This window comes from Microcaecilia unicolor, chromosome 4 (assembly GCF_901765095.1).
Source record: "Microcaecilia unicolor chromosome 4, aMicUni1.1, whole genome shotgun sequence".
Lineage (NCBI taxonomy): Eukaryota > Metazoa > Chordata > Amphibia > Gymnophiona > Siphonopidae > Microcaecilia > Microcaecilia unicolor.
The window spans coordinates 211,466,419-211,489,434 of record NC_044034.1 but is presented as its reverse complement, the minus strand read 5'-3'; the positions used below and the strand labels follow the sequence as shown (position 1 = coordinate 211,489,434).

The following is a 23,016-nucleotide window of genomic DNA, read 5'->3' as shown; positions in this document are numbered from 1 at the left end:
TACCATATTTTCATGCATATACCCTATATCCATGTATAGCTCAAATTAAATTGGCCTTTTTGTATGCAAGTTTGTGTATACCCTCACACCCTTATATAGCACACGGGTTATATATGCAGAACATAGATATGCACGTGTTACAAAAAGCAAGGCTATAAGACATCAGCTGACGCGGAATTGGCTTTATAAGGCAACAATTAAACATAAGGTCTACCTTAACTATGCCGAAAAGGAAGTCATATATGTCTGATTTTATGTTACCAGTGATAAAGTATGCAAAAGAACATAGAAACAGAGAAGCTGGATGCTTGTTCTCAGTGGATGAGAAGTCTGTTCTCAAATGGCGCTGCCAAGAAGAAACCTTGAATAAACTCAACCTAAGGAAGCATGCTCGTCGCAGAAGGTCTGCCAAGTGGCCTCAACTAGAGGCATATTTGAAACAATGGACACTATCGCAAAGAGAAAGTTGCAGGGTGATCTCAACTATCAGCATCAAACAAAAGGCCAAAGCGCTTGCCATCAAGATGAAAATACCAGTTTTACTGGAGGAGTTAATACTCACAAATTTATGTGTAGAAATGATTTGTCAGTTAGGGCCACAACCACAACCATTGGACATCGCCAAAAACAGCGGCATTAAATGGAAGAGAGAAAGAACTCATTCATTTACTCCTTCCGGTAGACAACGGCGCACAACATATGCGGACGTTTGCTGCTGGGCAGAGACTGTTTGGAATGCTGTGAAGCCAACTACCATTATCCATGGCTTTCAAAAGGCAAGCTTACTTGAGAATGACAACTTTCCATATTCACAATCCAGTGATAATGAAGAATGTGAAATGGGGGATGACGAAGCTGAAGCATTCACCGCAGAACATTTTGTCAACACTGATGCAGACACTGAGTTTGAAGTCTTTACTTCTGGTGATGAAGAGGAAGATGATGCCCAAGAAATTAATCAGTGAATTTACTTTTTGATTTGTGAAAATGGTTGGTGAAATTGATTTGTAAATGTTGTCTTTTGCTATTGGTTAAATAAAAAGATATACATTTTATTACTGAATTCGCATCTCACAGTTTATTGTCTGGGAATGTAAGTACTTGTATTACCCGCACCTTTGTATACTCCGTACCTATCCTGTTCTAAATGTAAAATTGTGTAAAAACCATGGGTTATATATGCAAAAGTATGGTATATTGCTGCTAAATCTTCCTGGCTAGTGATTCAAAACATGATTTAAATGAATCTGTTTTACCCTGACTAGTGATTTAAATGATGACTTAAATCTGTCCTGCAGTAGGGAAAAAAAAAGTAACATTTATATAATAAGTTCAGGAAATCCTCCTGTTCATTGAATGTGACTATGAGAAACTTATAGGACTGAAGATATGCATTTATTTTTAACATTCAATTAAGTCGAGCACTAGAGCAGAAAAGAAGATATAAAGTACATTGGCTCTTAGAGGTCATAGGAAACAGTTTCTCCAGTTGATACTCATATTGAACTCATCCCCCTTAACAGTAGCAATCATCACTGTGCAAAATCAATAATGGACAAGGAAGAAAAACGCCAGGTTCCTGGACTCTGGAGCCTGAAGATATTTTACCTTTTGGCTTATCAGCAAAACGGAGCATTGGCTCAGAACTGACCTTGAGCTCAGTTTGTTTCCCTGCAAATTCAGCTGAAGTCTTTGAAGAGCTGCTCAGAGACATCTACTACTACTACTACTACAAATCATTTCTATAGCGCTACCAGTCGTACACAGCGCTTCACAATTTAACATGAAGAAAAGACAGTCCCTGCTCAAAAGAGCTTACAATCTAAATCAGGACAGACAGACAGGACAAATAAGGGATAAGGGTAGGACAGACAGATAGGACTATTGAAGAGAGGAAGACAAGATAAAGGTTACGAGCAAGTGACAAGTTAGGAATTAAAAGCAGCATCAAACAGGTAGGCCTTTAGCCCAGATTTGAAGGCGGCCAGGGGTGGAGCTTGAGGTAATGGCTCAGGGAGTCTATTCCAGGCATAAGGTGCGGCAAGATAAAAGGAACGGAGTCTGGAGTTAGCGATGGAGAAGAAGGGAGCAATTAGGATAGATTTGCCTCGTGAACGGAGTTCCTGGGAAGGAGTGTAGGGAGAGATGAGGGTGGAGAGGTAGTGAGGGGCAGCAGAGTGAATGCACTTATAGGTTAATAAGAGGAGCTTGAACTGTATACGGAAACGGATATGGAGCCAGTGAAGTGACTTCAGAAGAGGGCTGATATGGGCATAGCGACTTTGGCGAAATATTAATCGTGCAGCAGAATTTTGAACAGATTGAAGAGGAGAGAGATGGCTGAATGGAAGACCGATGAGAAGCAAGTTGCAGTAGTCCAAGCGAGAGGTAGTGAGAGTGTGGATGAGGGTTCTGGTAGCGTGCTCAGAAAGGAGAGGGCGAATTTTGCTGATAATATAGAGAAAGAAATGACAGGTTTTAGCAGTCTGCTGAATATGTGCAGAGAAGGAGAGGGAGGAGTCGAAGATGACCCCAAGGTTACGAGCTGATGAGACAGGAAGGATGAGAGTGTTATCCACAGAAATAGAGAATGGGGGAGGAGGAGAGGTTGGTTTAGGTGGAAAGATGAGAAGCTTAGTCTTGGTCATGTTTAGTTTCAGATGGCGCTGAGACATCCAGGCAGCAATGTCAGACAGGCAGGCTGATACTTTGGCCTGGATTTCGACTGAGATTTCTGGTGTGGAGAGGTAGATCTGGGAGTCATCAGCGTAAAAGTGATATTGAAAACGGTGGGCTGAGATCAGAGCACCAAGGGAGGAAGTATAGATGGAGAAAAGGAGAGGTCCTAGGACAGATCCTTGAGGTACACCCAGTGAGAGCAGGATAGAGGAAGAGTAGGATCCACCAGAGTAAACACTAAAAGTACGCTGAGAGAGATAAGAAGATAACCAGGAAAGAGCAGAGTTCTGAAATCCAAGTGAGGACAGCGTGCCAAGGAGTAGGCTGTGATCAACAGTGTCAAAAGCAGCAGAAAGATCGAGAAGGATGAGGATAGAGTAGAGCCCTTTGGATTTAGCCAGGAATAGATCATTGGAGACTTTAGCAAGTGCAGTTTCAGTTGAATGAAGGGGGCGAAAGCCAGATTGGAGTGGATCAAGAATAGCTTGAGAAGAAAGAAAGTCGAGGCAGCGATGGAGGACAGCACGTTCTAGTATCTTGGATAAGAAAGGGAGGAGGGAGATGGGGTGATAGTTGGAAGGAGAGGTAGGATCCAGAGGTTTTTTGAGGAGTGGTGTGACTAAGGCACGTTTGAAGGCATCAGGAACAATCGCAGTGGAAAGTGACAGATTGAGGATATGACAGATGAAAGGGGTGGCAGCAGAAGAGATAGTGTTGAGTAGATGAGTGGGGATAGGGTCAGTGGGGCAGGTGGTTAGTTTTGAGGATGAAAGAAGAAGTAAAGTTTCTTCTTCAGTGATTTCGGAAAAGGAAGAAAAGAAGGCAGGGGAAAGAGGGTTGAGAGAGTGGACTAAGGGAAGAGGGGGTGGAGTAGAGCTGGTTGCGAATTCAAGTTTAATCTTGTGAACCTTATCATGAAAGTAATCAGCCAAAGTCTGGGAAGAAAGTGAAGGGGGAGTTGGAGGAGAAGGCACTGAGGAGAGAGTTTAGCATGGCAAAGAGACGTCGAGGGTTCGAACCAAAAGAGTTAATCAATTGGATATAATAATCCTGTTTGGCAAGTTGGAGAGCAGATTGGAAGGAGGTCAGTAAGAATTTGAAGTGTATGAAGTCAGCATGGGCACGAGATTTAAGCCAAAGGCGTTCAGCAAAGCGGGCACAAGAGCATAGGTAGCGGATAGTAGGGGTCATCCAAGGCTGGGGTTTGGTACGTTTTACAGGACAAGACATGGGAGGAGTGAGAGTGTCCAGAGTAGATGACAGAATAGTATTATAGGAAGAGACAGCCTCATTGACGGACTTGGTTGATATAGCAACAGAGAAAAGATTAGAGATACTGGAGGACAGGGTAGAAGGGTTGATAGCCTGTAGATTCCTAAACGTGTTGGTTAGAATAGGACGGGACTGAGGAGGAGGGTGTCTAAGTGTGAAAGTTAAAAGATGATGGTCAGATAGGGGAAGAGTTGAGGCAAGGAAATTGGAAGGTGAGCAGTTGGAGAAGAATACAAGATCAAGACAATGGCCATTCTGGTGAGTAGGGGCGGTGGAGCACAGTTGAAGATTGAAGGAGGATGTTAAGGCAAGAAATTGAGAAGTATAAGAGTTAGAGGGGTCATTAACATGAAAGTTAAAATCCCCAAGAATGAGGGAAGGAGATGAAGGTTCAAGAAAGAAGGAGAGCCAGGCGTCAAAGTCAGTGAGAAAGGAAGAGGGGGATTTAGCAGGGGGTCGATAAATGACTGCTACCCAGAGAGGTAGAGGAGCGAATAGACGGATCGAGTGAACTTTGAAGGAAGAAAAACAGTGAGACTGAGGTGGAAGAATGGGTTGAAATTTACAGGAGGGTGAAAGTAGTAGCCTGACTCCACCTCCACGGCCAACTGAGCGAGGAGTATGGGAAAAAAGATAACCTCCATGACATACGGCCGCAACTGAAGCAGAGTCTTCACAGTAAATCCAGGTTTCAATTAGAGCAAGCAGATGAATGGTATGAGAGATGAAGAGATCATGGATGTAGGAGAGTTTGTTGCAGACACAATGGGCGTTCCATAGAGCACAAGAGAAGGGCACAGAAAAAGGGGGGTGGAGAGGAATAGAAATAAGATTGGAGGTATCACGGTAAGGCCTGCACGAATAGGATGAGGGCTGATGTGGGGGACCAGGATTGGGATTAATGTCACCAGCAGAGAGCAGGAGAAGGAGTAAGAGAGTACGGAGGAGAGTAGGAGAGATATGACGACAGCGACGAAGGCGAGATGTATTCAGGTAAAATGGCAAGGGGTGAATGGAAGGAAGGAAGTGTTGAATGTTGAGAGCTGTGAAGAAGGGGGTGGAAAAAAGAGATGGTGAGGAGAGGGATAGAGAGGTGATGAATACAGAGGGAAGACAATGTATTCCTATGGTGGGAAGTGATTTTATGAGGAGGAACAGATTGGGAAGGGATAGTACCAAGAAGAGCAAGTGTACAGGAGCCATAAGGATTGCAGATTATGGTACAGAAATGCTCAGAATAAGCTGAAGGGGGTGGAGGTGCAGATAGGCTCAGAGAGATTAGGAGGGGGATGGTATAGGAATTAGGTTCAGATAGGCTCAGAGTGATTAGGAGGGGGATAGTATAGGCATTAGAGGTAATAGCCAATAATACAAGATAATACAATTCAGGGTAATGTATATGCAGTAGTAGAATAGCCAACAATAGTAGACAGGTAGCTAGACAGTTAGCTAACAGTCACAAACAGAGTTGAGTCAGTAGAGGTTGCAGGATTGGATTTTAAGCTGCAGGCTGGGGCAGATGGAGCAGGCTGGAACAGAGGGTGCAGGCTGGAACAGATGGAGCAGGCTGAAACGGATGACGCAGGAATGGATGATGCAGGCTGGAGCAGACGAAGCAGGCTGGAACGGATGAAACAGGCTGGAGCAGAGGGAGCAGGCTGGGGCAGAGGGAGCAGGCTGAAATGGAGAGTGCAGGCTGTCTCTTTGAGCTAACAACTCTCACAATCCCAACTGCTCAGGTTCAAATTGGGCAAGCTAGGGTCAAGTCTGTGGCTCCTTCCAGGTTTATGAGCTCTACACTAGACTATCTCGATGTTCGCTGCCCAGATTTAGTTGGGCAGTAGGGCTGGTTCTCGGCGCGTCACGTGCGTTACTTGTGGAGAGAAGATTTCTATCTTTCTTAATTCCAAGTTGTTATCAATCAGTCAGCTATCAGCAATCGCCATCAATCAGTTGCCAGAGACAGCGACGTCTCGTGATCCTGCGGTTCCGCGGTCACGGCACCAATCTGGCTAGGCTCGGACTCAGCAGCTAGATGCTGACTGTTGGGAATGGAGCTCCCGCAAGTAGGTCTTACATCAACTCCATCGACGCTTGCCATTTGATAAGGCCCTCCCCCACCCTCCAAGCGAAGGTGTAAGGCGAGGCTGGGCGTCCAGGCAGTGGCACAATAAGGTAGGCAGATGGCGTTTCGATCACTCATGGACTGCTGCGGGGCAAATGGCCCCCGCTGCTTGGTCGGCAATGTCAGGGAGGAAATCGGCTAGTGAGGGTTGAGCTAGGCCAAGTTGGACCTAGTATGGTGGGAGGTTGAAGATGATCAGCGGAATGACACGATCTGGAGTCACCTGGAATTATTTGGGTGTATTCACACTATTCAAATCTTATTTTCAGGTGATCCCCGCTGTCAACTCGGTCCTGGATTAAGTCAAAAGTCGGTGGTCTTGGGTAGACTCGTTTTTCAGCCGGATTTCGAGTTCAGCTCTGTCTAGACCATTAACCTTCTTCTAGCAGTGGCCAATTCAGGTCACAAGTACCTGGCATAAACCCAAATAGTAGCAACATTCCATGCTACCAATCCCAGAGCCAGCAGTGACTTCCCCCATGTGTATCTCGATAGCAGACTAATTCATCTACTGAACTTTCAAAAAAGCAACCAAAATACATATATTTCAGTGGTTGAAAACACCACCTGAACCCTTCGATGATATAGTTCAGAGCCATTGTTCATATAATGCTGAGACAGTGGAATACCATTTTGGTTGAAGGGACCAAACAAACCAATCTCTGGCCCTGCCCCCAAGTTCTCTAGTTTCTGGTGTTGTGTTGGGCAAGTCAGGCTATGACCTTAATGACCCATCCCATTCCACTGCCAATGATATCAAGGGTCATTCTAAAGGGCCACAATTTAGGCAGCAACTACATGTAGAAATACTGGTTTCTAATCATTTATATGCATATATGTATGAATACACACACATATAAATGATGATAAGCCAGCTGAATGATATCCTTTAAATATGTACCATGTACTCTGCAGGCAGGTAGAGTCTGGGCGGAGCATGAGTGGTTGTTTTCTCTCTTATAGCCAGTTATTAATCCAGAAAAGGACATGCATCTGTCAAAATGTACTCTGATCCTCAAAAGTTCATGCCTCAATAAACTGGTTTCAGCTATCCCTTTGAAATTTTCTTTTATAATAGTAATCAATAGAAATAAAACAAAATAAAACATGAAAAAGAAAATAAGATGATACCTTTTTTATTGGACATAACTTAGTACATTTCTTGATTAGCTTTCGAAGGTTGCCCTTCTTCGTCAGATAGGAAATAAGCAAATCTTGGTAGATGACAGTATATATAAGTGAGACATCTATTGATTACCTTTAAAAAATGGACTAACACGGCTACCACATCTCTCCACTTTTAAAATAGAACATTGCCTCCTCTATCAAGGGAGGGTAACCTTTATACACAGAGGGTCATAATGCATGTCAGTACTATTTGTTGCAGGCCGCAACGTTACATAATGCCGGAACCGGAAAAAGCTCCATAAACTTTCTGTGATAGATAGATATTTAACTAAAAATAATAGAAATAAACTGCTAGAGTGGCTATTCTGAAAATATTTGTGAAATATAGTATTTAAAATCAACAAACATCTGGTTAATGACATTTTCTCCATACACCTCATGGTCTTGGGGGCTAAATAAAATTCAATGGTGGGACGCATTCGGCCCATGGACTGCAAGTTGCCCACTCCTTTCTTATACCATGACTCTTTAATTTTATGATAAGCCTCTCATGAAGGACTTCGTCAAATGCCTTCTGAAAATCCTGATACATTATGAAGCCATTTTAGAAACATTTATACTTGTACATCACAGCATTTACATGTGTAGATTAGCAATGATCGGCAGCTTCTAGTTTGTTGGGTGTTCCTTCTTTTCGCATGATATTTCTTGAGGAGAATCGGACATCTATTTTTTATGTTTCAGGACCTAATTGTTACAAAGCCCAACATTGATATCTCAGACATACAGCTGAACCTAAATGGCGCATCCCTGAAAATAGATACAGAGTTGAGAATATTAGGAGTTTTAGTGGATAGACATCAGACCACGGAAAATCACTGCCAAATAGTAGTCAAAAAGGCTTCAGTGTTCTTACAAAATTAAGGCAAATTCATCAATTTCAGGTTGCTGGTGCAATCTGTCATTTTGTTACAAATTGATTACTGCAATGTAATATATAAGGTGGCTGCACTACATTGGTAAGAAAAAGATTGCAGTCGATGCAAAATGTGGCTGCAAAATTGATAACATATATAGTAACATAGTAAATGATGACAGATAAAGACCAAGACCAGTCTGCCCAACAAGATAAACTAATTTTAAATGGTACGTGATACTTTACATGTATACTCGAGTTTGATTTGTCCTTGCCATTCTCAGGAAACAGACCGTAGAAGTCTGCCCAGCACTTTTCCAAGTCCAAATTTGAGAGTTACCCTGCTATATATCACTCTGCATTGGCTCCTGGTGGAGGCAAGAGGGTTTTTCAAACTTTGTATAATGGTTTACCTGACTCTACAAGGAGATTTACCAGAATATGTAAATCAATGGATAATACTATTCAAACCCAGGAATAAGAGACAAGCAGGCAACTTCTTGGACCTGACATTTTTTTTCCCTAAGGGTATCAGATTCAAGTCACTATGGGCCACTTTTACCAAGCTGCGGCAAAAGGGGGCCTGCGCTGGCATCAGCGCATGTTTTAGACACGCGCCGAGGCCCCCTTTTACCGCAGCAGGTAAAAGGGTAGGTCTTTCTTTTCTGTAGGAAATGGCCATGCAGCAAATAAAACAACACTTGCCGCATGGCCATTTCGGGGGGATCCCTTACCACCACCCATTGAAGTGGCAGTAAGGGCTACTGTGCTAACCCGGCGGTAACTGGAGAGTAAGCAGCACTGCTTGATTACCACCGGGTAAACATCGGCGCTACAAAAATTAATATATTTTTGTAGCACCAGATATGACAGCGCTCTGGGGGTGGGAAGTACCCCGGGTCTGTCCTTTTTAGCGAGCGGTAAACTCGCATTGGGCTTACCACTGCTTTGTAAAAAGGCCCTATATGCACTGACTTTACCCTATCTATCCGCAAAATTTTAGAATGACTTACGATTCAGATAAAGTCTTTGATTCATTATGGAACATTCTGCAAATTGCTGAAAGCACACTTATTTGAAAGACATGTCGTACGAAACATACACTAACTAATGATTGCTAATATTTAGTTTATCAGATGATATTTAAGATGTTTCTCTATTTCTTGTAAATGTCACTCTGTAATTCTGAAGAATGTACATCTTTTTCTTGATGTAAGTCGCATTGAACTCTCTGTGGATTGGCGACTAATAAGAAAAAAAGTAAGGTAAAAGTAAAATGTGGAATGACTTACCATTGAAAATCTGCTTCTTGAAGGAATTCAAAGTTGCTTTGAAAACCTTTTTGTCAGGCTAGGCCTTCAATTTAATTGCATGACTTCCATGAAATGCCTTCATGAACTTTAGAATCACAGTGAATTTTTTATTTCAATTTTATAATTTGTACATCTTGTTTTATATGTCATAAATTGTGTATGTTGGGTTGTAATCCACCTAGAATTCTAAAGACAGTGCAGAACAGAAATTGTGAAAATAAATAAATACATAACAACAATTTCAAAAGGTCACTATTTGTATGTTTAGATGGCCAGGATGCAGAAATCTCAACAGGGCGTGTTTTGGGAGTTGTTTGGATGGGCCAACAATTTATGTGTGTACTAGTAAAAAAGGCCCGTTTCTGAGCACAATGAAACGGGCGCTAGCAAGGTTTTCCTCAGAGTCTGTATGTTTGAGAGAGTGAATGTGCGAGTGTCTGTGTGAGGGAGAGAGAGTGAATGTGCGAGTGTGTGTGTGTGACAGAGAGAGATTTAGACTGGGTGCGAGTGTGTTTGTGAGAGAGAGTGTGTGTGTGAGAATGAGACTGTGTGTGCCAGGGTCCCCCTTCCCCTCCCTCCCTCCCAGTTCCAGGGTCGTCCCCTCCCTCCGAGTTTCAGGGTCTCCCTCTCTCCGAGTTTCAGGGTCCCTCTCCCTCCCTCCCAGTTCCCTGAGTTTCAGGGTCTCCCTGCCAGTTCCAGGATCCCCCTCCCTACTACTACTACTTGACATTTCTAAAGCGCTACTAGGGTTACGCAGCGCTGTACAATTTAACGTAGAAGGACAGTCCCTGCTCAAGGAGCTTACAATCTAAAGGACAAATGTACAGTCAGTCAAATAGGGGCAGTCAAATTGGGGCAGTCTAGATTTCCTGAAAGGTATAAAAGTTAGGTGCCAAAAGCAACATTGAAGAGGTGGGCTTTGAGCAAAGATTTGAAGATGGGTAGGGAGGGGGCTTGGAGTAAGGGCTCAGGAAGTTTATTCCAAGCATAGGGTGAGGCGAGGCAGAATGGGCGGTGGTGGAGAAGGGTACTGAGAGGAGGGATTTGTCCTGTGAGCAGAGGTTACGGGCGGGAACGTAAGGGGAAATGAGGGTAGAGAGATAATGAGGGGCTGCAGACTGAGTGCATTTGTAGGTAAGAAGGAGAAGCTTGAACTGTATGCGGTATCTGATTGGAAGCCAGTGAAGTGACCTGAGGAGAGGGGTAATATGAGTATATCAGTTCAGGCGGAATATAAGACATGCAGCAGAGTTCTGAACGGATTGAAGGGGGGCTAGATGGCTAAGTGGGAGGCCAGTGAGGAGTAGGTTGCAGTAGTCAAGGCGAGAGGTAATGAGAGCGTGGACGAGAGTGCTCAGAGAGGAAAGGGCGAATTTTGCTGATGTTAAACAGAAACAAGTGACAGGTCTTGGCTATCTGCTGGATATGCGCAGAGAAGGAGAGGGAGGAGTCGAAGATGACTCCGAGGTTGCGGGCAGATGAGACAGGGAGGATGAGGGTGCCATCAACTGAGATAGAGAGTGGAGGAAGAGGAGAGGTGGGTTTTGGTGGAAAGACGATAAGCTTGGTCTTGGACATGTTCAGTTTCAGGTGGCGGTTGGACATCCAGGCAGCAATGTCGGATAAGCAGGCCGATACCTTGGCCTGGGTCTCCGCGGTGATGTCTGGTGTGGAGAGATACAGCTGGGTGTCATCAGCATAAAGGTGATACTGGAAACCATGAGATGAGATCAGTGAGCCCAGGGAAGAGGTGTAGATTGAAAAAAGAAGGGGTCCAAGGACAGATCCCTGGGGAACTCCAACAGAGAGCGGGATGGGGGTGGAGGAAGATCCATGAGAGTGTACTCTGAAGGTGCGGTGGGAGAGATAGGAGGAGAACCAGGAGAGGACAGAACCCTGGAACCCAAATGAGGACAGTGTGGTAAGCAGTAAATCATGATTGACAATGTCAAAAGCGGCGGATAGATCAAGGAGGATGAGGATGGAGTAGTGGCCTCTAGATTTGGCAAGGAACAGGTCATTACAGACTTTAGAGAGTGCTGTTTCTGTCGAGTGTAGAGGGCGAAAACCGGATTGAAGCGGATGGAGGATGGCATGAGAGGAGAGAAAATCAAGGCAGCGGCTGTGAACAGCACGCTCAAGTATTTTGGAGAGGAAGGGTAGGAGGGAGATGGGGCGGTAGTTGGAGGGACAGGTAGGGTCAACTGATGGTTTTTTGAGGAGAGGTGTGACTTCGGCGTGCTTGAAGGTGTCAGGGACAGTTGCAGTGGAGAGAGAGAGGTTGAGGATATGACAGATGGAGGGGGTGACAGTATGAGAGATGGTGTTAAGTAAGTTGGTGGGGATGGGATCAGAGGAACAAGTGGTGCATTTCGAGGAGGAAAGAAGGTGGGCGGTTTCCTCCTCGGTGATATCAGGAAAGAGGCCTGGGTTGGTTGGTTAAGGGAGAGGGTTGAAGGGTGAAGAGGAAGAGGTGGCTTGGTAGTGAACTCAAGGTTGTTCTTTTGCACCTTGTCGCGGAAGTAGTCAGCCAGTGAATGAGGTGAGAGTGAGGGGGGGTGGGAGCGGAGGGTCGTCATCCCTCCCTCCCTCCCGTCCAGTGCCAGCCCTCTTCCTTCTGAATTTTAGAAGTCTCACTTACCCAGTCGGGGTTTCCTCCCTTCCTTCCTTCCTCCCTCCCTCCCATCCAGAGCCAGCCCCCCTCCTTCCGAATTTTAGAAGTCTCACTTACCCAGTCGGGGTTACGGCAGACGGAGGCAGCAGCAGTGGTAAATGGCGTGCAGGCTCGGCCCGTCTCTGTCTGTCAGCTCTGGTCCCGCCCTCATTTCCTGTTTCCGCAAGGGCGGGACCAGAGCTGACAGACAGAGACGGGCCGAGCCTGCACGCCGTTTACCGCTGCTGCTGCTGCCACCGTCCGCCATAACCCTGACTGGGTAAGTGAGACTTCTAAAATTCGGAAGGAGGGGGGGCTGGCACTGGATGGGAGGGAGGAAGGAAGGGAAGGACGACGACCCTGCAACTGGGAGGGAGGGGGGATCCTGGAACTGGCAGGGAGACCTTGAAACTCGGGAAACTGGGAGGGAGGGGGACCCTGAAACTCAGAGGAAGAGGGACCCTGACACTCGGAGGGAGGGAGATACTGGGGTGTGTGAAATATGCACGAGGCAGTGGGGGGGGGGGGGGGGGCGGTGGATCAGCTGTGAGGTTTCTTTTCCCCCGGGTTCTGTGAAAGGTGACATCAGCCTGGCTTCGGAGCCTAGCAGACCAACTCAGCCACGAACCTAGACAGCAAGATTAGAACGTTGGAGGTGAGAATTATTATATAGGATTTCCCAAATATAGGCATCAGCTTTTGCAACAGTTCCAAGGTTCACACAGGTTTTATAAAAGAACTCATTTCAGCCAAGGCTTTAAATGAGAGATTAAGGAATAATTTTCCTTCATCCCCTGTTTTTTGTTTTTGCCTCAAAAAAAATTTCCCTACTATGGCTTTGCTGGTTAATGGAAACCACTTATACATACAGAATACTATAAGTTACATGTTTGTCTCCAGCACTCAGAGGCACACACATACATGGCTGACGTAGGTGTTTGGACTGAAATGCACACGTGCGTACATACTCTGTAATGGTAATTTTCTATATAGGAAAGGGTTTTTTTTTTCAGCTGGTACACAGTACTGGCACCCTTTTTTCCTGCCTTCCAAAAGTCTCTTTCCAACACATTACATTTTCAATAAAAATGGTATAAATGGTGTCTGGTCACGAATGGAACATGCGGTATTCAGAACGTCTGTTTAAAGAAAATGCTGTCAAAGTTTTATACCGGTGGTATTTGACTCCTGTTCATCTGCATCATATGTTTACAGCAGTTTCGCCTTTATGCTGGAGGGGTTTTGGCCAGAAGGGTACCATGGGGTCATCTCTGGTGGACCTGTACTAAAGTACGAACATTTTGGAAAGCAATTCAATATAGACTCCAGAAATGGCTTTCTAAATCTATTCAGTGGTCACCAGAGGTTTTCTTGTTTCCTGGTACACCTCCTGGTCTAACCACATCTCAGGGTATATTGGTTCGACATGCTATGTCAGCTGCTAGAGTTACGGGCTATACATCATCACACTTTCTCTAAGTGGGAAGATATTTGGGTCCCTTTTGTAACACCAGTGCTTTTTTTGTGCCGGTACGCAATGGTACGGTGTACCGGCACCTTTTTTTTTGCCCCCCAGCGACACTCCCGGCGAGTCCTGCACTTACTTTTTTTCTTAAAGACTTTTTTTAAGACTCAGAGGCGCGTGCGCGAACGATGCAGACAGCGATTGAAAGAGGCTGTCTGCATCAGAGCTTCCCTCTGCGAGTCCCGCCTAGATTGTTACAAATTCCTGTTTCCGCATAGGCGGGACTCGCAGAGGGAAGCTCTGACGCAGACAGCCTCTTTCAATCGCTGCCTGCATCGTTGGCACTGCTGAGTGCGTCTCACACGCACCCCCGTGCGTGGCAGCGCTTGCCGGCCACGCATGTGCCCAGGACTTAGGCGGAAAGGTTACGGACGGGAACTCTGACTTGGGCGCTTGTAGCAGCAGCATGGCGGTGGAGGACGAGGGGCTATGGGTATTCCAGAGCATCAGGATTAAAATAGGTAAGGCGGGTTCGCCGAAGTGCAGCAGGACGGCAGCTGGAAGGCAAAGTTGGTGTGCGCGCTCTGCAGAGCTAGAGGTGATGGGGTTGAAGGTCATGAGGAGAAGAGTTGGATCCTTGGGGCACACGGTGTGGATGGGTGTAATTGCAATGTCTTAAATTTTGTGAGAGAATCATACATAATCTCTACTGTATGTTTCAGGATTTTATAAGATAGATGGTAATTCCCTCGACCTCCCAAAGAACTAAAATGTAGATAAGATGTTTAGACTGGTCTTTTTTTTTTTAACGGTTTCTTGTGTTCTTGCCCTCCAAAGCCTGCAAAGAGTAGCTATATTTAGAGCCATGCTGAAGTACTTCACATATCAGATTGGTTCATGCTTTTTGTCACATCATTTATGACATTATAGCTGGCAATAACTAATAAGATGCTGTACCAAATAGTTTTGACAAAGTTATTTAAATATAACGATTTATAATTTAAATGTACAGTTTTGCCTATTACTTTGAAAACAAGATTGTGGTAAGAAATTGCAGACTACCATAAAAAGTAGCCTCAGGAACAAATATTAAATAATATTTTCAATGATGTCTGTTTATATGCGCCATAGCTGGTATAAGGGGTGTGGCTAATGTGGGTGTGGCTATCATAGGGGTGGAGCCATATGTGGTGATCCCGCCCATAATGAGTACCGGCACCTTTTTTTCTACAAAAAAGCACTGTGTAACACACTGTTCGTTTTGAGCTATGGGGATTGGATAGGATGAGAGGGTTGTTTTGGGGGTTTTTTTCTTCCATTTTTCTATTTCTTTTGGGAGATGGATAAGGGCGTACTTTTATTAAATCTTATGATAAAATATGGAAGTTACTCATTTGGTGTACTTGGATACTTATAGGAGATTATCATTTTGTTCTCTTTTTTAAAGATGTTCATTGACACTAGAATACAATGTTTTTAATCTTATTAGAGAAGATCTGTAATATTTCTGTAATATTTGTCTATGATGTTGTATTTCTTTGAACTTCTGTTTTGTGTTATCTCTTTTTATTCAATAAATACTTCTTTAAATTGAAAAAAAAATGGTATCATTCTATTTCCTTTCTATTAATTTCTCATTCAAAATCTCCCAGCTTGTGTCCCCCCACCCCATTGGTACACCAACCAGCCTTGAACCTGTGACCCTCAGATTCAGAGACAGCCCTCTTCCAGGTAGAGTCATTCAAGGCTGTGTAGCTATCAGGCTCATTTTCGAAAGAGAAGGATGCCCATCTTTCAACACAAATCGGAAGATGGGCGTCCTTCTCACAGGGTCGCACAAATCGGTATAATTGAAAGCCAATTTTAGGTGTCCCCAACTGCTTTCCGTCGCGGGGTTGACCAAAGTTCACAGTGGCATGTCGGAGGCGTAGCGAAGGTGGGATTTGGACGTGCCTAACACATGGACGTCCTCGACCCATAATGGAAAAAAAAGGGCATCCCTGATGAGCACTTGGATGACTTTACCTGGTCCTGTTTTTCTTACGACCAGGGCACAAAAAGGTGACTGAACTGACCAGATGACCACTGGAGAGAATCCGGGATGACCTCCCCTTACTCCCCCAGTGGTCACTAACCACCTCCCACCCTAAAAAAATAACTTTAAAAATATTTTGTGCCAGCCTCTAGGCCAGCCTCAAATGTCATACTCAAGTCCATCATAGCAGTATGCAGATCCCTGGAGCAGTTTTAGTGGGTGCAGTGCACTTCAGGCAGGCGGACCCAGGCCCACCCCCCCCCTACCTGTTACACTTGTGGTGGTAAATGTGAGCCCTCCAAAACTCAACACAAACCCACTGCACTCCCCAAATCTAGGTGCCCCCCTTCACCCATAAGGGCTTTGGTATTGGTATACAGTTGGGGGTACTGGGTATTGGGGGGCTCGGCACACAAGGTAAGGGAGCTATGTACCTGGGAGCAATTTATGAAGTCCACTGCAGGTCCCCCTAAGGTGCTAGGTTGGTGTCCTGGCATGACAGGGGGACCAGTGCACTATGAATGCTGGCTCCTCCCACGACCAAAGGGCTTGCATTTGGTCGTTTCTGAGATGGACGTCCTTGGTTTCCATTATCGCCAAAAATCAGAAACAACCAAGTCTAGGGACGACCATCTCTAAGGACGACCTAAATTTCAAGATTTGGGCGTCCCCGACCATATTATCTAAACGAAAGATGGATCTTGTTTCGATAATACGGGTTTCCCCGCCCCTCCATCGGGATGTTTTGTGAGGACGTCCTGAGCAAAACTTAGGCGTCCTTTTCGATTATGCCCCTCCACATATACTGTACTGGCTGAAAAAAGCCCTGGTTACCAGACTCCCTAAGGTTGGCTCTGCATGAGTACCAGCACCTTTTTTCCTAGAAAAAAAGGACTGTATATATGAAGTTAGGCACCTACTTTCCTTTATAGGATGTGTGCCAATCAGGTAACATGGTAGATGAAGGCAGATAAAGACCTGTAAAGTCCATCCAGTCTGCCCAACAGATAAACTCATTACATATGGTATGATGTGATACTTCATATGTATACCTGATTTTTGATTTGTACTTGCCATTTTCAGGGCACAGACCGTAGATGTCTGCCCGGCATCATCATTGTTTAAATTTCTGAAGTTGTTGAAGACCCTGAAAAGCTCCACTGCAGCCCATCCAAATTTATTCAGCCACGATTAGGGCACAGACCGTAGAAGTCTTGCCCAGCACTGGCTTTGCTTCCCAGTTAGCGGTGTTGCTACCCAATTTCTTCTAAGCTTCTTTGGATCCATTCCTTCCAAACAGGATTCTTTTGTGTTTATCCCACTTACTGTTTGCATCTCCACCACCTCCTGCAGAAGGGCATTCCAGGTACCTAACACCCTCTCAGTGAAAAAATACTTCCTCACATTATTCCTGAGTCAGCCCCCTTTCAACCTCAATTCATATCCTCTAGTTCTACCACCTTCCTGTCTCTGGAAAAGGTTTGTTTGTGGATTAATACATTTCAAATATTTGAATGTCTGTATCATATCGCCCCTGTGTCTCCTTTCCTCCAGGGTATACATGTTTAGGTCATCAAGTCTCTACTCATATGTCTTGCTATGCAAACCCTATACCATTTTCGTCACTTTTGTTTGAACCGCTTCAAGTCTTTTTTTCCCCTCAAAATGTTATTAAATTTTAAGAAAAAGCAACAATAACAAGAAGTTGTCACTGAACCCCTTGAAAAGCTCCACTCCACCCATCCAAATCTATTCAGCCATAATCAGGGTGCAAACCTTAGAAACTGCCCAGCTCTGCCTTTGCTTCCCAATTACTGGTGTTGCTATCTAATTACCGCTGTTTGTTTGGTTCCACGCCTTCTATACCGGATTCTTTTGTGTTTATCCCACATATTTTTGAATTCCATTACCATTTCCATCTCCACCACCTCCCATGGGAGAGCATTCCAGGTATCTACCACCCTCTCCGTGAAAAAATACTTCCTGACGTTATTCCTGAGTCGGCCCCCTTTCAACCTCAATTGATGTTCTCTAGTTCTACCACCTTCTCGTCTCTGGAAAAGGTTTGTTTGTGGATTAATACCTTTCAAATATTTGAATGTCTGTATCATATCGCCCCTGTGTCTCCTTTCCTCCTGTGGTCACACCTCTCCTTAAGAAGCCTTCACTCGACCCTACTTGTCCCTCTAATTACCGACCCATCTCCCTCCTTCCTTTTCTCTCCAAATTACTTGAGCGTGCTGTTCACCGCCGCTGCCTTGATTTTCTCTCCTCACATGCTATTCTTGACCCACTACAATCTGGTTTTCGCCCTCTCCACTCAACCGAAACTGCGCTTACTAAAGTCTCCAATGACCTATTACTGGCTAAATCCAGAGGTCAATATTCCATCCTCATTCTTCTTGATCTTTCCGCTGCTTTTGACACTGTCGATCACAGCATACTTCTCGATACCCTGTCTTCACTTGGATTCCAGGGCTCTGTCCTTTCCTGGTTCTCTTCCTACCTCTCCCTCCGCACCTTCAGTGTTCACGCTGGTGGATCCTCTTCTACTTCTATCCCTCTGCCTGTCGGCGTACCTCAGGGTTCTGTTCTTGGTCCCCTCCTCTTTTCTATCTACACTTCTTCCCTTGGTTCATTAATCTCATCCCATGGCTTTTTCTACCATCTCTATGCTGATGACTCCCAAAACTACCTTTCTACCCCTGATATCTCACCTTGCATCCAAACCAAAGTTTCAGCGTGCTTGTCTGACATTGCTGTCTGGATGTCTCAACGCCACCTGAAATTAAATATGACCAAAACCGAGCTTCTCATTTTCCCCCCCAAACCCATCTCCCCGCTCCCCCCGTTTTCTATTTCTGTTGATGGCTCTCTCATTCTCCCTGTCTCCTCAGCTCGAAACCTTGGGGTCATCTTTGTCTCTTCTCTCTCCTTCTCTGCTCATATCCAGCAGATTGCCAAGACCTGTCGTTTCTTTCTTTACAACATCCGTAAAATCCGCCCCTTTCTTTCCGAGCACTCTACCAAAACCCTCATCCACACCCTTGTCACCTCTCGTTTAGACTACTGCAATCTGCTTTTTGCTGGCCTCCCACTTAGTCACCTCTCCCCTCTCCAGTCGGTTCAAAACTCTGCTGCCCGTCTCATCTTCCGCCAGGGTCGCTTTACTCATACTACCCCTCTCCTCAAGACCCTTCACTGGCTCCCTATCCGTTTTCGCATCCTGTTCAAACTTCTTCTACTAACCTATAAATGTACTCACTCTGCTGCTCCCCAGTATCTCTCCAAACTCGTCCTTCCCTACACCCCTTCCCGTGCACTCCGCTCCATGGATAAATTCTTCTTATCTGTTCCCTTCTCCACTACTGCCAACTCCAGACTTCACGCCTTCTGTCTCGCTGCACCCTACGCCTGGAATAAACTTCCTGAGCCCCTACGTCTTGCCCCATCCTTGGCCACCTTTAAATCTAGACTGAAAGCCCACCTCTTTAACATTGCTTTTGACTCGTAACCACTTGTAACCACTCGCCTCCACCTACCCTCCTCTCTTCCTTCCCGTCCACATTAATTGATTTGATTTGCTTACTTTATTTATTTTTTGTCTATTAGATTGTAAGCTCTTTGAGCAGGGACTGTCTTTCTTCTATGTTTGTGCAGCGCTGCGTATGCCTAGTAGCGCTATAGAAATGCTAAATAGTAGTAGTAGTAGCAGGGTATACATGTTTAGGTCATCAAGTCTCTTCTCATATGTCTTGCTATGCAAACCATATACCATTTTCGTCACTTTTGTTTGAACCGCTTCAAGTCTTTTTACATCCTTAGAAAGATACGGCCTCCAAAACTGAACACAATACTCCAAGTGGGGCCTCACCAATGACTTGTACAGGGGCATCAACATCTTCTTTCTTCTGCTGGTTATACCCCTCATGTAGCCTAGCATCCTTATGGCTGCAGCCACTGCATTGTCACATTGTTTTGTCACCTTGAGATCCTCGGACACCATCACCCTCAGATCCATCTCTTGAGTCGAGCTTATCAATCTCTCCCCTCCTTTTGGATTTCTGCACCCCAAGTGCATCACTCTGCACTTCTTGGCATTAAATTGTAACTACAAGCCAAACTAGAGGAAATAATGAAATCAAGTATACCTCACTAATACATATCATATAACTAGACATACTTAACAAAAATTGAACCAAGGAAACCTAAAATTAACATAAATAAAAAAGTATTTTAAAGAATATTTTGTATATTTTTAAGAAGTGACTGACGTGTGAACTGAGCACTTCTTAAAAATATAAAACATTCTTTAAAATACTTTTTTAAAATTTTTATTTATGTTAATTTTAGTTTCTTTGGTTTAATTTTTGTTAAGTATACCTAGTTATATGATATACATTAAATTTTAACCTGCCAGACCCTTGACCATTCTCCCAACTTTTGGAGATCCCTTCTCATGGTTTTTACTTCCTCCAGGATATTCACTCTATTGGCTATCTTTGTGTCATCTGCAAAAAGGCAAACTTTTTCTTCTAACCCTTCAGCACTGTCTCTCACAAAAATATTAAACAGAATCAGCCTCAGCACCAACCCCTGAGGCACTCCACTTTCCTTTCCTCTAAGCAGATTTCATTTACCACCACCATCTGTCGCCTGTCGGTCAACCAGTTTCCAATCCAGTTCACCACTTTGAGTCCTAAATTGAGCCCTCTCAGCTTATTCATCAGTCTTCTATGAGGGACTATCAAAGGCTTTGCTGAAACCCAAGTAGATTACATCTAGCACATGTCCTTCACCCAGTTCTTTGGTCACCTAGTTAAAGAAGTCAATCAGATTCGTTTGGCAGGACTTTCCTTTGGTAAAGCCATGTTGTCTCGGATCTTGCAACCCATTGGCTTCTAGAAAGTCAACTATCCTTTCTATCAGCAGCAAATCCATTGTTTTTCCTACCACCAACGTGAGGCTTACCAGCCTGTAGTTTCCAACTTCTTCCCTGTCTCTACTTTTGTGAAGAGGGACCACATTAATTCATCTACAATCCTGCGGAACCTCAGTACCCTGGGATGAGTCTCATCCGGCCCCATAGCTTTGTCCACTTTCAGGTTTTCAAGCTGCTTATAAACGCTTTCTTCTGTGAACGGCGTGGTATCCACTCCATTCCCAGATACTCCCTTGGCAGCAGACCACAGTCCGTCTCCAGGATATTTTTCTGTGAACACCAAAGAGAACTATTTGTTTAGCACGTTCGCTTTATCTTCATCACTCTCCACATAGCTATTCTCAGCATCCTTCAGTCTTACAATTTCATTCCTATCTTTTCTCCTTTCCCCAAAATATCTGAAAAAGGTCTTGTCACCTCTCTTTACATCTTTAGCCATTTTTGCTTTGTGCAGTTAGAGAATTGCCCTCTATGGATATAAGTGCCCAGCAGAAGAAGTTGCAAAATTGTCACTTTCTGCATTTATTTTTCCAAAACCACTGCTCATGCTGTATGTACTAACAAACATAAATGTATTTGCTGCTGTCCTTAGGCTCCATGTCTGGCCCAGCCTTTTGTAAAATGATGGGGAAATGTGAACATCCTTACCTGGGAATCCTATTTGCAATATTGAATCTCTATGTAAATGGGGCTTTATATGTATTGTCACACTCTTGCCCTTCAAAAAAATTAACAGATGGATCAAGCAGGTCTTCCCTTTGCTAAAGTAGTATTGGCTCTGCCTTATTAATCTGTTTCTATCCAGCTGGTCAGTAATTGTGCTCATCAAAGTCATCCAGTGGTCCAACCAACTTCCTCAGGCTACATACTGAAAATACTTGAAAATGTTTATTTTGGGGTTTTGCCTCACTGGCAAGCTTCTCTTCAAATTCTCATTTGGACTGCTTTCTTGAAGTTTTTATATCTAAGTTGTCAGTGTTTATGCTCTTTGCTGTTTTCTTCCTTGGGATTCACTTTACATTTATTGAAAGATAACTTCTAACTTTTCTAATCCATGAATGTATCTAGTCCAAGCATCTAAAATAGTGTCTTTAAACAGTGTCCGGCGTATATGCAAATTTTTAATCTTTACAACTGCTCTGGTTAGTTTTTTTTTCCCTAATCACCTTTGTTTAACTTAATCCTCCCTTTTTCAAATGTATCTACAGTAGCTCTCTAGTCTCCATCTATAGCTCTCCTATTCTCCTCCACTACTCCCTCATAAGTCTTTTACTCTCCTCCTCTACAGCCCAGTTGTTTCACCAGTGCCCTTACTGACTGCCCCCTTGCCTGCAGAAAAAATCCATTCATCTCATACTGTGTTATTATGAATTTTACAGGTGTAATTATATCTTCCTGTTTAGGTGAATATATTAACCAGTCAAACTCCACTCCCATGGTTAACTGTAATGCAATCTGAACCCCTTCAATGTCATTACCCCTTGTAATTTGTAGTTTTATTTCATCCAGTGCTATAATTTGATTAGCTAATGCTACTGCTTTTCTAAAACACAGATTAAAAAAAAATAACTGTAGATTTACATCACAAACATTTAAATTTGAGAATCACCAATAACACCAGAACTAATTTTCCATGCAGTAGCAGTCAATGTGAAGTGCACATATAAATGTGATATTGTATTTCTGATGACTGAGATACTGAGTTCTTGACCATAGAACACATTTCAGTAACTGTTTAGCTACTTCCCTTCCTGCCATAATTTAAAAAAAAATCAGAGTAGACTTCTCTCTCAGGACTCTACCACACAAATACGTGTATTAGTTCTGTTCTGAGAAAGTGAAAATGGAAAGAGTGTCTCTGCTGAGATGGTACATTCATCTTCTGAGAAACAGAAAAGAAATATGAACTAGATCTGAATTCTAAAACAAATCACTTTAGAAAGCCTTCATGGCATCCATCTGGATCAATAAAAACCTGATTGGGCTGAGATAATGGCTGTCCAGTTCATTCCATGACAAAGAGAACAAGAGAAAGAGGAAAATTGAATTCCCTTCCCAGCATCATCAAATTAAGGACTTATGGGAACTGTTTTCTGACATAACAGGCTTTAGTACAGAAAAATGTACAGTGCATGTTACAGCTAAGTAGCCAACAGCAATATGTGATAAGATAAAAGGAGTAAAAATGAAAGCAAGCAATGATTTTTGCAGCACAACATTTTTATACCAGAGGGTCTGAATCTGAACCAGAGACGTTTTCGCATGCCCCCTCGTCCTAGTATTTTTGGAAAGAGTAAACAAACAACTCACATTGTAATTTTTCACAATCCTCTTGCGATTTAACAACTCTGAATAACTTTGTGTCATCAGCAAATTTAATTATCTTCACTAGTTACTTCCATCTCTAGATCATTTATAAATATGTTAAAAAGCAGCAGTCTCAGCACAAACCCCTGGGGAGCCCCACTATCTACCCTTCTCCATGGAG

General features: G+C 43.9%; 1 protein-coding gene across 1 annotated transcript in view; it reads right to left on the bottom strand.

Moving 5' to 3' along the window:
- B4GALNT4 (beta-1,4-N-acetyl-galactosaminyltransferase 4) overlaps positions 1-23,016 on the bottom strand; it is a 577,155-nt gene that overhangs the window by 240,698 nt on the left and 313,441 nt on the right. Inside the window, exon 4 of the mRNA XM_030202455.1 lies at positions 18,041-18,076. Within this exon, the coding sequence (XP_030058315.1) occupies positions 18,041-18,076 (36 nt within the window). The remainder of the gene's footprint in view (positions 1-18,040; positions 18,077-23,016) is intronic.